Source organism: Urocitellus parryii, chromosome 2, assembly GCF_045843805.1.
Source record: "Urocitellus parryii isolate mUroPar1 chromosome 2, mUroPar1.hap1, whole genome shotgun sequence".
Taxonomy (NCBI): Eukaryota; Metazoa; Chordata; class Mammalia; order Rodentia; family Sciuridae; genus Urocitellus; species Urocitellus parryii.
Window position 1 is genome coordinate 185,094,258 of NC_135532.1, and position 14,708 is coordinate 185,108,965.

At 33.6% G+C, this 14,708-nt stretch overlaps 1 protein-coding gene across 1 annotated transcript in view; it reads right to left on the reverse strand.

Moving 5' to 3' along the window:
• Vps8 (VPS8 subunit of CORVET complex) overlaps positions 1 to 14,708 on the reverse strand; it is a 253,801-nt gene that overhangs the window by 218,308 nt on the left and 20,785 nt on the right. The window contains exons 5-7 of the mRNA XM_077795024.1: positions 13,420 to 13,513; positions 9,240 to 9,272; positions 8,036 to 8,090 (exon numbers count right to left, since the gene is read on the reverse strand). Of these exons, the coding sequence (XP_077651150.1) occupies positions 8,036 to 8,090; positions 9,240 to 9,272; positions 13,420 to 13,513 (182 nt within the window). The remainder of the gene's footprint in view (positions 1 to 8,035; positions 8,091 to 9,239; positions 9,273 to 13,419; positions 13,514 to 14,708) is intronic.

Below are 14,708 nucleotides of genomic sequence, written 5' to 3' on the forward strand. Positions count from 1 at the left end.
TGAACAAACTTTCAACTCCCTCATCCTAAAATTGTACTTCTTGGCCATTTTTAAGATGCAGTGTTAAAGGAATACCACCTTCTTTAAAAGTAGCTTTTAAATTTCAAAAATCACAATGTATTAATTTAGATGTTGGCTAAAATTTACGTTTATATTATCCATGAAGAGAAGTTTTTCTTAGAAAATTAATAGCATAAGTAAAATTATAGAGTGAACATTTAAACTACTTCAGAAAATTATTTCAAGCATAACATTTGATATGGTAAAAGCAAATAACTGAAACCTCTACTAGATTAAGTTATTGAAGACAAGGATTTCTGATTTTTCTAGGAGGTACTCAAAATATTTATCAAATTTTATTATCCTAATAATTTTTTTAAATTGCTCTAGGGTTTATCCTAGACAATGCTTATTTTGTAAAGAGTTTATGATTATACCCATTTGAAAAAAAATGAAATAAAAAATTCAAATGTAAGAAAGCATGCATACAAAATTTAACTGTTTAGAAAAACAAACAAAAAAACATACTTCCACAACCTGGCAATTTGGCAATTTGGAGTTCTCTACCCCTGTAGCACTTGTATGGGCCTCTGTAACTATAGGGCATGATGTAACATGGGACATGTTGCATTAGAAAAGAGGAAACTTAACTTGCTGGCTACTACCTGCTTCTCAGTCCTGGGGCCACATGTGGCTAAAAGAGCACCTAGCGATTAGCCAAAAGGCATTGCCTGGGTTGTGATGAAGAATCGGACTACCTCTAGGATAGACTCAGAACCCTTCTGCCCTCAGACAGCTGGACAGCTCATCTCCCATTACTGCCTGTAGAATGGGTGTAGAGGTAAATTCTCCCCACCCTGCTGACCTTTACCCTGATTGGTTCCTGAACATTATATTAGCTCTGTGTGTTTTCTCATTAAACAAGATCCTATAGGTCTGATCATCCTCCTGCAAGGGAGGGCTGGGTGCGGGCAGCCAGTGGAACTTTACCTTTCTTGGTTCTTCCTGGTCAGAGCGTGCTCCCCCAATCTCTGCCACAACTCAGGTGGGAACAGGGGGCTAAAAACTCCTGACATGTAACTATCTACATGCAAGTTTCATAGTATGGCTTACCTCCCTATTACACTGTGCTCAGTCTGAGGGCTAAGACCATGAGTGAATTAACACTCCCAGAATTCCTAACTTGGTGCCTTGCACTCAGGCATCTGACAGGCATCCTAACAACTGTCACATCTGCAAATCTACCTCCTAAAAGAGTAAATCTAGTTACCAGAAAAAATCTAAAGATACTCATTCTCAGGTGTAAGAAATAATACTTGGTAGGTCACCCATCCAAAGTAAATGTCATAAGAGTGTTTTTCTGGGTTCATAAGCTGACACTAATAGTAATCCTCAACAGCAAGGAGTTCTGTAACAAAGAATGGCTATACCATATCTAGCACACAGAATATACTCAACATTTTTTTGCATCATTTTAGATTTTAGCCTTTCAAGGTAAACATTCAAAAAGGAATCAATTCATAAGTAAAAAAAGGTCTAATATATTTTAAAAAGTCATTATATTTATTTCATATTTAGATTTTTTTCTCCATGCCTCCAGAATGGTGTCCCTTAATATAATCCAAATTATTAAAATTTCCCTTTATTTTATTAATTCCTTGACTATAAATATGACATCATTTTTTTCTTTCACTCTACTGAAATTGCCTACCTACAGTAGTGTCTTCCATGATTCTCACTGTGTCAGGACTACCTTATATAGTGAGTGGATTAGCCACAAATCATAATTTGCATACAATATGATGCTTAAGCAATAGTATTCTCTATATACCACTACTTTTGGTCATGTATATAAGCAACAGGTAAATGAAAATAAGAGGACAAAGGCAAAGGCTGGTGTCTGAGCTGCCTGCTTTCTAGCACAGGTTAGTACTCAAATCACAGTGCTGAGGTCCTTTGTAGTCCAGTCTTATTTTGAGGTAGAAAATTTCTAGTGTCCAATTCACCAATATACTTGCTACTGCTTTCTGATTTAATAAAGTCATAGTTAAATTAGGTAAATTTAAGTATTCTTATAAAGGGTGGAAAGTATAAGGAGAATTAAGATGTACAATCAAATAGAGAATATGGAAAGAAAGAGGAAACAGAAGAGTGCCAATGTAAGGAGAGGAAGAAAAGGACATATCTAACGTTTAGATTAAAACCCTACACATCTCTGTGCTTTCCTGATTGTAGTTCCCATACTCCAATCTAACCAAGAGAGGAAACAAAATTACCAGCCTTGGTCACTCCTGAAAAATGTATTAAATTTACAGCTTACAGGTCTGTGTCAATGAAAATGTTCTTACTTTTTTTTTTTTTTTTTTACTTTTACAATATGAATTGAGATACCTGGATTTTAACCCCACCCCTACTCCTAGATAGCTACAGGCATTTCAACTATGTCTGGGCAGTTTTAGGAATGTTACTTAATTTCACTTAATCTATCTTCATCTATATTATGTAGAAAAAATACCCTTACCTCATTGTGTTGCCAAGAGGAATAAATTAGTAAAGTTAAATAATGCACAAAGGGACCAATTTAATGTTCCTCAAATATTACTAGGGTTCTATTACAAACTAATTTATCAATAACATCTATATACTTTTCAAAAACAGCAAGTGATAGTAGGCAGGCAATGGACTGTGTACAAAATGTAATCTAACTCTACAAAAACACTTATCAATTCTTTACAAAAACACTTATCAATTCTTATTCTATCTTTATACATTCTATCTTTATGGTGTCATGTTAACCAACTTGCTATTATATAATTTAGGCTACCTTATTAAAGGTAGAATGTCTATGGATAGAAGACAGCAGGTTCTCTTAGAAGAGTAACTAAACCTTCTGTAATTTAAGATAACTCTGGGGGAAAGTGTTTGGCTAAAATAAACATAAAACCTTTCAAAACACTTAAATTTTATAGTTACATAGAAAGAACAAAAAGACCTGGACAGAAGCAAGAAAGGGAAAGTGAGAGCTCGGCCAGGTTGCTCTGATCTCATCAACTTAAAAGGAAAAGTTCTCTTCCCCCCAACACTCTGGAGCCTCCTCTGTCTACTGTTGGGGAGGAGATATTAAATTAATAGTAGATCTAAATTCATTTGCAAAAGTCACATAAAATTATATCTGTCTAATGTTGTCAATTAGTATTTAAAAATTGGAGAGGATCCTTATGAAGTAGGTGACCCCGGCAAGAAATATGAAATGAGACTATCAATTTCCCCTCAAACTTCAGAGTTCAAATAGAGGTAAATGCCAAAATCCTATGAAAATTTTGAAAAGTATCAAACAGTACAAATTCAAGGAATTATTAATGATGATAATATAGCTTATTAATTAATTATCAGAACTTAAAATCCAGATATCATAAAAAGCACATCTATTTGACACTGCAATGAATTATACCTATGTTCTTGTAGTACAAGTTGGGCATACTTAATCTAAAAATCCAAAATCTAAAATGATCCAAAATCCAAAACTTTTTCAGCATTTATATTGACACTCAGAAAATCGGATTCTCAAGCATTTTGGATTTTGAATTAGGAAAGCTTAACCTGTAAAGTCTATGTAAATATTTCAAAATCAAAAAAACTCTAAAATTTGAAACACTTCTGATCCCAAGTATTTTGGATAAGGGATACTGTACCTATATACCGTTAAAAAGATAATTTTCTCAAAGTAGATTTCAGCACATTCTGAGCTCAAGTGTAATGTGCTAAACAACAAAGTCACAAAAACTAAAAGTTTATAACAACCCTAAAAATCTAAATTTGAACATACTTCAAAAATTTATAACTCTTTTCATATACCAAAATTAACCCAACCCTCTATTTCTTCACTCGTTATTTGTTTTAATTAGTTCCAAAGACAAAAAAGGAAATTCCTACATCTTAGAAGGGAGCAAGTTTAATGTGTGTGTAGAACTCTAATTTGCCAGTGTTCATCATTCTTCAATACTACTTTTTTCTTATCCTTTATTCATACTAAATACTCATTATAGCCAAAGGAAAAGAAAAGAGATCTTATTGGAAACATTTTTCACTAATTGTTCTAAAATAATAGAAGGTCATTTTTACCTGACCTCAATCTGATCAACTCACAGAATTAAACTTCTCATAAAGCTTACTGACTGAAGACCAGGGCACACTCACCGAATCTCCATGGCTAACCAGCTACCTTCCAGAATGCCAACACTTAGTAAGAGTTGGTTGTGTTCCTTCCCATACCTGCTCATGTCATTGTAACAATATATATTTTAAAACAAACAGAACATAAACTGATGGAATACAGTGAAAAATAAAGAATATTTTTTCTATGAACATTAAGTGAATGTTTCAGGAAAACTTGGTAAAGGTTAAGTTGCTTTACAACACTTTTATGAAATAGGGTTTTGACAGGTAACAGTAAAAGATGAAGAAAAGTTTTGTTATAATGCAGAATTTTGTACTCATAGATTGATTCACAGGAGTCTCAACTTTACATGACCCATTACTGATGAAGTTTATGACAAAAAAGGTGCTGCAGACCTCCACTGGCAGATACAAACTCAAAGAAAATGCTTTGGACTATATCAAAAGATTAGAAAAAAAATGGAAACATATTTTCAGTTAAAATAAATCACTGAAGGTACACATGCGTTTATAGTTTTTCACAATTCCTGGCTTTAATCAATTTTTCAATTAGCTATTTATTTTTTATCCAGAAGAGGGCATCAACTCTAATTGATAGTATTCTCCTTCAGCATTGAAAGGTCAAAAGAACCACTCATGCAAACCAAATTTACTATACCTTTTCCTTTTGAATCCATGAAGAAAAGACCAAAAGAGAGAAAAAAAGAAATCAGTTCAAAAGGTCAGAGAAAATGCAAGTAAATTTTTAAGGTGTGACAACCTTTAGTTAACTGTGAGAATGATATTAAATGTGATTAAATGATGTCTCTTTCATTTATGATTATATTCAGGTACTGGTTCTGGGAAAAGAGAAAATGCATAATATTCAACTTATAGCAGAGTAATAAGTAAATACTAAGTAAGTAATAAGTAAACCTATATTTTAGTTAGAAATGAAAACAATTTCAAAAAGATAATCTACTAAAGTACACTAACAATCAAAAGAATGGAAAAGAAAGGATCTTGTGATAAGAAAACATCTTCATTAAATTAAGAACCAAGATACACAAAAAATGCTATATATCTATTATAATTCCATAAGAATACACACAACATATAAAGTTTAAGAAACTATAACAATTACTATTTTAATGAATCAGGCCTCTATTTCAAAGAAGCTCTAATGGTACTTGAACAAAGATAGTTCTTCCTGCTCTACTTACTTCTATGATCAACAAAGATATTTTTAAAAGATCAGCTCTAACCCAGATCTCTCGTCTAGACACTTCATAGTGTCTGCTATTTGTTCCTGGGCTTTCAAGCATATTTTAATCCATTTGTTAAAAGCATAGTCCAAACATCTGCTTCCTACAAACAATAATAAGTAAAATTTATTAAATATACTATTAAAACCCAAAGCTCAAACCAGAATACTATACTATGACTCCTTCTCAAAATGTTCTCTTTGGCACACTTTCCTATGAGACTGTAATAAAACATCACTATTTCATCATATTTATAAGAAAGCTGCTGGGGATCTAAAAAAAACAGGAAGCAGGCCCAAGGAAATGAAGGAGACAGTATCAAAAGATAATGTATTCTTCTCCTCTGTTAGTTTTTAAAGTATTCATTTTAATTTGTTTGCAGTAAGCTCCACATGGGTTTGATTATAAGCAGTCACATATCTGTACAAACTCTTGATAAAGAAGGGATGTTAAAAAGCACACCGAGTTGAGAAAAAAATGAGTATTTGTAAGTGAAAACAAAGAAATCAACATCCATTCTGCTGATAGATAAATATATAAATTATATTCTATCCTCAAGCACCTTAGTTTTTTGTATTTTTCTCTTCATATCTTAGAATTTGCCTCCTCTTCCTCTCAAAACAAGATGACTGCTTGAAATAATGGGAAATGCACTGAGCTAGGATTTTGTGTTATCTGATTCTGAATTTGGCTCTGTGCTTCTCACTTAACCTCTCTGGTCCTCAATTACCTTAAATGAAAAATAAGAAGACTGAACTACAAGACCCTGTGAGATTCTTTCCCAAAAGTATATTGATCTAATATCAACTATACCCTCACAGAAAAAAAAAAAATTCTTATACCTGATACAAAACCACACTGGAAAACCTTTTCCAAAAGGCAGTTGGATAATACTTATCACAAGACACTAATGCTCATGTCCTGGCTCAAGCAATTCAACTGTTAGGAATTTGACCTAAGGAAGTGATCATAGCACAAAAATGCAGAAATAAAGATGTTTGTCATAGCACTGTTTGTTTAGAAACAACCAAATGTCTTATGAAAGAAGAAGGCTAAGTAAGTACATTTTGATACATCCATTCAAAAAATACAATATACCCATTTAGAATCATGTTATATATATATATATATATATATATATATATATATATATATATATACACACACTTATGTATGTATATATGTATATATACATACATAAACATATAAACAACCATATATGAAATTAATATATAATTGCATGGAAAGATGTCCTCTATACCAAAAAGTAGATAATAACATGATTCCATTTGGGGATGTATACACACACACACACACACACACACACGTATAAAGAAAAGACTAGAAGATTATACAGAAATGTTAGCAACTATTTCTGAAGAATAGAAATAGTTGGTATTTTGTATCTTCAATTTTTGCTCATCTGTATTTTCTAAATTTTCCCCTCTGCATATATATCAACTATGTAGTAAGAAAAAAAGTATTATTTAAAGAATTAACTCTCAAATCCTTTCAAGGAAATTACATTTTTGTTTCTATCCTTCTGATCCCCAAGCAATAAAACTGTTATTTAAATCAATCATCATTAAAAAGAATAGGTTACAATTACATATTAAATAAAGTTTTTGGCATAATAAGTAGAAAGTCGAATTGTTCAAAGACAACAGAAAATAACTAGTGTCATTCATACAAAGATGCAAGGCTCCACAGAGATCAAATTACAGTTCTATAAAGTAATCCTTATCAAATGTTCCTTATTAAATTCAGTATCATTGGGTTTTCCATTTAAGAGAAGCAAAAGAACTCTAGAATCTAGAAAAGATTAGTGAAAAAGGCCAGAAAAATATTATCTAATGGCTTCTAAATAGGAAAAAAAAGAACTAATAAAACTGATTTAAGTCTCAAATAGAAAAAATTTTAAAATACAACTAACTTCTATAAAAATAAAACTACCCATATTCTCTTCTCAATCAACAATGTAATTATGGGCAAAAAAAATAATTCAGTTTAGAGGGATTTATAAAGGAAATAAAACCAAATTTATTGTCAGTGAGTAACAGAAAATGGGAAATCCTGGGGAATTCCTTTCCCTAAAAGTCTTTTAAAACACCCATAACTGGAATATGATTTAGAATAAAAAAATCACCGCCACCACCATCAACTGGAGATAGACAAGATGGCAAGGCAAAGTTCCTTGCAACTTTATTCTTTTTTGTCTAAGTCTATAGGAAGTAAAAAAAATAAAATAAAATAAAAAAGATAGCTTATAAATTCATAAAGAAAAAAACTTGCAATGGGTAGCAAAATGAAGCTGTGAATCAAGTAATTTTTAACTATAAATATATGTACATATTTTTTGAGATGAAAGTCTTGCTGTAATGGCCAGGATGGCCTTGAACCAGCTATCCTCCTGCCTCAGGCTCCTAAGTAGCAAGGATTACAGGCATGAACCACTACACTCAGCAATTTTTAACTATAAAAATATTGACTGCTAATTTTATGTTTTTCTGGTTTTGTTCATGAAAATGAAATCCACTATGACTATGTGATTAAGGAACATAAAACTCTAAAGGATTCTTAATATTTAAAAGTAAAAAAGTACTTAGAAAGTTTACCAAATATTAAAGCCAATCCATGAGATGTACCCACGGCTATCAAACTGGACACTGCCTGAAAACAAAAGGAAGATTACATTTTAAAAATATTACATCAAAGATCTTGAAATAATCAGAGTTGAATTTGTTGGCCTGCCTTCCTCTAGGCACCAGATGATATACCAACTATTATAAATAACAAGAATTTCATTTAGGAGGCAGAACGGAAAATGAATCTCAGGACATTTTATTTCTGAGAATACTTCTAAATTTACTCTAAGGGAAACACTATCAAAATTTCATTTGTTCAATATTATAGGCAACAACATGCCACTTAGCTATCTTTAAACCCACTTTTTAAAAAGAGTCAAAAAATATCAGGATCCAGACAAAGAAAGAAGCACTTATTCAACTCAAGCAAGAGCCTCTTATAAAGTGTGGGGAAGGGATGAGAGCACTTTTGTCTACTTTATCCACAGGAGCCAAAGGGCACCAGAAATGTTCAAATCTAAGCCCATTTCCTCACCAAGCAACTGACTAATGAGAAAGTCAGAGGAGTGCTGGGGATGTAGCTCAGTGGTAGAGCACTTATTTAGCAAGCATGAAGTCCTGGGTTCAATCCCCAATAACTAACACACACACACACATATACACACACACACACACACAGACACACACACAATCAAACCAGCCAGCCACAGGACTAAGAAAAGAGCACATTAGTGTGCTTTCAACATCCCCCATTCTCCACAATGACCCCCACAGATTTACTATTTGGTAGACTTGGCACTGGAGTCCAAAGCTGTTAAATGTACTATTTACCACAAAGTGAGTTCACTGAATGCTGTTTTCTAACAAATCACAACAGGCCAGATCACAGAAAAGTAGGGTTATACTACATACAAATAAAACTGGAAAAGGCTAATCATTGTTCCATTATCTGTTTCTCAAACAAACAGGGGTGCTCCACGGTAAAGCTCCCCTGGGTTCAATCCCTAGTACTGCAAAAAAAAATAACTTTTTGTTATTGTTTTTAAATAACAAAAGTAACAATTAGAAAAAAATAAAACATTCAACATGGACAAATTTTAAACCTGATTACTGGGAGTAAATGACTTAGGAATTTATTATCATATAATATTTTATGTAAAAACTTTGAGCATTATAAATCAAGAAACCCCAATCTAATAAAAAGTTTACTTTAAAAGGTTTAAAGTATACTTACAATTGCTGTAGGCAAGCCAGCATCTACTTTGTCCTAAATAAAATTTAAAAAAAAAATAGTATTTGAAAAGATATTCTCTTCTTAATCTAGAAAAAAGTATAAGGCTCCCTCTTTACATATACTTTAATCCAAATTAATTCAGACAAAAGGTAGAATCTTTATTTTTACCCTCAGTTAAGAGAAATGACAAAAGCTATATTTTATCAACAAAATCAGAAGAGCACGAGAGTGGATTATCTTATTTTACTAACTGTAACAGATGCTTCAGGAAGGGTACTGATTATAAATGGAAAGGAAAAAGACAGGAAAGAGGTTCTGTTTCTATAATGTAAAAACTATAAGTACTAAGGAGCCAAAATGATAGGAGTCTATGAAGACTGAAGAAAAGGGAAGCCAGAGTTGGTGGCACACTTCTGTGATCACAGGAACTCAGGAAGCTAGGGCAGAAGGATCTCAAGTTCAAGGTCAGTACTAGCAACTTAGCAAGACCCTATTTAGCAAGGGTGGGTGAGGGGCAGGGCTGGGGATATGGCTCCATGGTAAACCAACCCTGGGATCAATCCCTAGTACTGAAAAAAAAAAAATTTAAATAACAGCAGCAAAAAGAAAACGTGCTCAAGACATTCTACTTTGAAGTAGGGGTTTCCTACCCAGCAGATTACCTACTAACCCTTAAGTAAAATCCCAGCAGTGTACATTCAGTTCTTAAGCATAAAAAGGTAGAACACTTAAAGGCTAGTTCAGTTCCTTACCACTAATTCTGACTGTGGAAAAGTCCCCTAACTTTTCTGGGTTTTGTTGACTTCTACTGTTCAAAGAAATACTAAATACTACCTTATTTATCTCAGTTGTCCTGAGAATTAATGTAAAGAATGATATAAATAAAAGAGTATTTATTTGATACTTAGTTTTGAATAGTAACAGCCTGCAATGCTACAGCACCGTAGTAGCAAGTGGATTTCACAAACATTTGCACTGTTTCTCAAATTTGGAGAGATAGAAGAGTCAGTATTTTTGTGATATTCTAAATTAAGAGAATAAGTTTCAAAGAGCTTAACTGTCTTTCCCAAGGCTCCTCAGTAAGGGTTAGAACTACGTCTCAAACTCAGCCTCCAAGGCAGGCTCTTTACATCATTTCAACAACTGTTTTGTCTGACCCTGTCAATATGGTCAATTAGTTACTATAATATCTCAGAAGGCAGAATCAATTACCTAATTTTGAAGAACTTCCCAGGAAATAACCTAAGAAACTTCAGTGCATGGAAACATGAGAAATAACAATCACCAATGTTGCTGGATTCAGTGTTCTGGAGAGAAACATATACCAGGTAGGTGTATGATGGGTGTGGGGGTGTAAAGCATAATGACTTACAATTAAAAATATGCAATAAAAATTTAATATATGGTTGATTTGTGCCTGAGACACAGAAAAAGAAGAGACAGCAGATGAAAAGCATAAGCTATTATTCAAAATGGAACCTGAATAATGAAATCAGAAGTCATCTGACTTCAAAAGCTAAAAAGCACAGATGTGGGAAGTATTTTAGAGATTACAGAATTTTAGTACTGGTGCTGCAATATCTTAGAGTAGTGGTTCTCAAAAGCCAGACCTGCAATACAATCACCTGGGATGCCTGTTAAAATGCAGAACCATATACTACGCTGCTAGATTACAATTCAGTAGATCTAAAGTGATACCCAGGAATCCTCATTTTAAAAAGCACCTCAGGAGATTCTTATGTACTGGACATATTTATAAAAATACACTACACTGAGATATCTACAGTATCTTAAGATTAATCATCAAAATGATTTTAAAAAACCTTAAAAGGTTACTTTGAGGGGCTGGGGTTGTAGCTCAGTGACAGAGTGAAGACTTGCGCATATGAGGCACTGGGTTAGATCCTCAGTACCACATATAAATAAGGAAAGGTATTGTGTCCATCTACAACTAAAAAATATATATACATTAAAAAAAAGGTTACTCTGAATTAATTTTAAGTATAGACATGTCACATCACTTTGAGAAGGATCCCAAAATTAAAGAATGAGGTTCACAACTCCAAAAATTTCATCTCTCTTAAATGTTTTTCATGCTTAAACTCCAAAGCCATGACAGTCAAGACTCAAAGCAGCCTGATAACATCACTAACCATCATGCTGAAGGCACTACTGAACAACTCTTCAGGAAAAATACCCAAAAATATAACTAGCTTTACATGTTAATAAACCAACCATCACAGAAAAGCATGCAATTTAAATTGAGCTGGTAATCCAAAATTAGGAAGGCACCATATGATGACTGTCAAAGGAAAAGCAGTTTTCATTTTAACATACCAAAGGAGCTCAGCCATAGCAATGAAATAAGAACAGAATGCAAACACTCTGGGATTTATTAGAATTTCCCCCTCCTCTTTAAGAGGGAGGAGAAACCCTTTTAAATAACAGATTTATCTAATCATTGCTCAGTGTCTGAGTTTTAGTTCAGTCTCCATTATTCAAAATATTTTTAAAACTGCACAGGTGGGTCAAATGACTGTTCTGGTTCATCTTGATTTTGAAAGGAATGAATTTCATCACCTACATAAGGATTAAATTCAGAAAACGTCATGGAAATGTAATCCTCAACAGGTGGTTCCTATTCTGGCAAATATGAGTTACTCTCCACCTAAAAAAGGAGGACAATCCCCCAGCTTTCCTCCATTGCTTGACCATCTCTCTAAACTGACCTCATGATTTAGAAACTGGGTCAGGATACACCAGTTGCCCAGAGTGAACACCTTTTTTTTTTTTTTTTTTTTTTGGAGTCTGCACTAAGAACTTTCTCTGATAAACCTGAAAATTGTACAGAATTTTGGAGTCATAATGCCACTCTTGTAATAACCCCTTACCCTCTTGAAAGATCAAAACCTGTATTTTTTTATTTATTTTATTTATTCTTTTCCAGTGCAGGGATAGAACCAGGAATTCATGCATGTTAGGCATGTGCTCTACCACTGACCTTACAGCCAGCCCTCAAAACCTTTATTTCTCATCCAAACTGAATATGTAAAATACCAATTAAACTCCATGAAAAGAACATAAAGCCACATCAAAGTTCCTGGGTTATGAATCTGTCATTATGAGTATTACTATTATATATACACTGAATTCAGAAAACTAGAATTGAAAGATTACTTAAAAGTATGAGCTTTGAGGTCAAAGGAAAGTTTTATCAATATCTACTGTCTTGATAGGCTATTAAATATTTTTTACATTAATCTGGCACTCTCAAAAAAGGCCAGATAGGGACTGGAGATATAATTCAGTTGGTAGAGTGCTTGCCTTGCATGCACAAGGCCTTGGGTTCAATCCCCAGCACCACTAGAAAAGAAAAAGGCCAGATATTCTGTTCTAGTCATTATACAATGGCCACATTCACCAATGCCACTTCCTTTCCACAATAAGAGGCCCTAAACTTGGAGCCAGAAACACCAATTTTTGAGTAATCATTCTGCTACATCCTAATGGAATGATGTAAGACAAGTTAATATCACCTTTCTAAGCCTATCTTCTCATTTTTAAAATAGGACATAGGTTACCTGCTCTCCAAGTTGTAAGAATAAATGATATAAGTACATGAAAAGATTTGTGAATTCAAATAAAAAAATTTTGTAAAAGATTCTGATCAGGGATGGGGCTGTAGCTCAGTGGCAGAGTGCTTGCTTTGCATGTGTAAGGCACTGGGTTCAATCCTCAGCACCACATAAAAATAAATAAATAAAGATATTCTATCCATCTACAACTAAAAAAATATTTTTAAAAAAAGATTCTGATCAATCACTTCTCCATATGAAAAGACTAAAAACTCTATTTCAACCAAACACACAAAATGGCAACTAACCAGAAAAGAATATAAAGAAAAGGCAGATAGTGTTTCTTTTAGGCTTGAGGCCATATTTCATTTGGGTATACCTACTACTCTGAGCAGACCTTTATTTTCATGGCTGTACTAATTTCTTTGTCAAAATGTGTAGTCATATCTTAGGAGTCAAAAATAATCACACAAAAGCCATGAAAGCCAGATTCTATTTTTCTTAAGCCTCAGGCCAAGAGAAGAGCTGTGCTTTATTTTATGCTCATTCCTACTTCATTATGCTATTCCAGGTTATAAAGCTGGGGAAAAGAACAAAATACTTACAGCTGCAGACACTATCTGGGCAGAAATTCCCTTCAGAAGTGAATGTCGCATAACTGATCCATGGAGTGAAAAAGAATCAGGTAATTTCTTTTTCCTTTAAAAAAAAATGTTTAAGAAAGAACAGAAGTATGAGTTGAAAAGGCAAGGTCCCAATGCTTTGAAAGAAAAAAAAAACATAAAAATAACAAAAGCAGAAAATACCACTATAATTTGTTAGCTCTGTTTTAAAGAGGTAAAAAGAATCTAACAGTCTCACATCACAATGGATACTAAACCCACCGTGAACCTCAGTAAAACACAAACAGGAAAATGAATAAAATCAACATTCCTTTTTCATTGACTGAAACCACTCCTTGCCCTCCATAACTACTATGGCAAATATGAGTCACCTACTGTTCTCTAGAGGGTTGCCTACAGATCACTCCTGTTCTGTATGTCATTATTACCTCCACTTGCCTTCCTACACCTTCTCTCCTTTATTGCTCTTCTGTCCATGATCACTATTCCCATTCTTCAACCAATCACCTTCTCAATTCCTCACTTATTACACACTGTTGCTCCTGCTAATGGCACCTTTCACTTACAGCCACTAATCATCATACAAAAAGTGATTTACCAGACATTATAGAGTATCTACTCTGTATGACTAAAAGTATGCTCTGGGAATACAAAAATAAGGAAGCCACAGTTCCTACCATCAAAGACCTCAACCTAGCCAGAGGAACTGACAAGTAACTCTTACAGGATGAAATGGACAAGAAATTCGAATACAGTAGTAGGAAATGCAAATGAAGAAGAGTTTAATCTGTTTATTTGGGGGATGTGAGGGATAGCTGTAGAAAAGAGAAAACATCTCTTTTAGCCTTGTTGAATGACTGTGAGTCTGTTGGGCAAAAAAGCACAAGCAGAAATGTGCAGATGTAAAGGTGTAAAGTATGCCTGGGAACACTAAGTACAAACAAGCATGGACCAGGTGGCTGAAGAGGGAGAGCTCAGAGATGAGCTCAGAATAGTAAGCAGAGTCCACAATGGCGTCACACAATAGCTTCTAAATTTATTGCACAGCAACAAGATGACATCATTTAAGCAGGTAATAAATCATCAAAAACACTTGTTTATTTATAGTACAGAGTGATGAACAGGTGAACATATCCAGCAATGGTCCCTACCCCATAAGAAACAACAACCTAAAGAAGATAGGACTGAGACAGGGCAAATTTAAGAGAAGGAGAAGAAATACACAGCTAATTTTATCAACATTAAAGTTACACATGAATTCAATAAAGTAT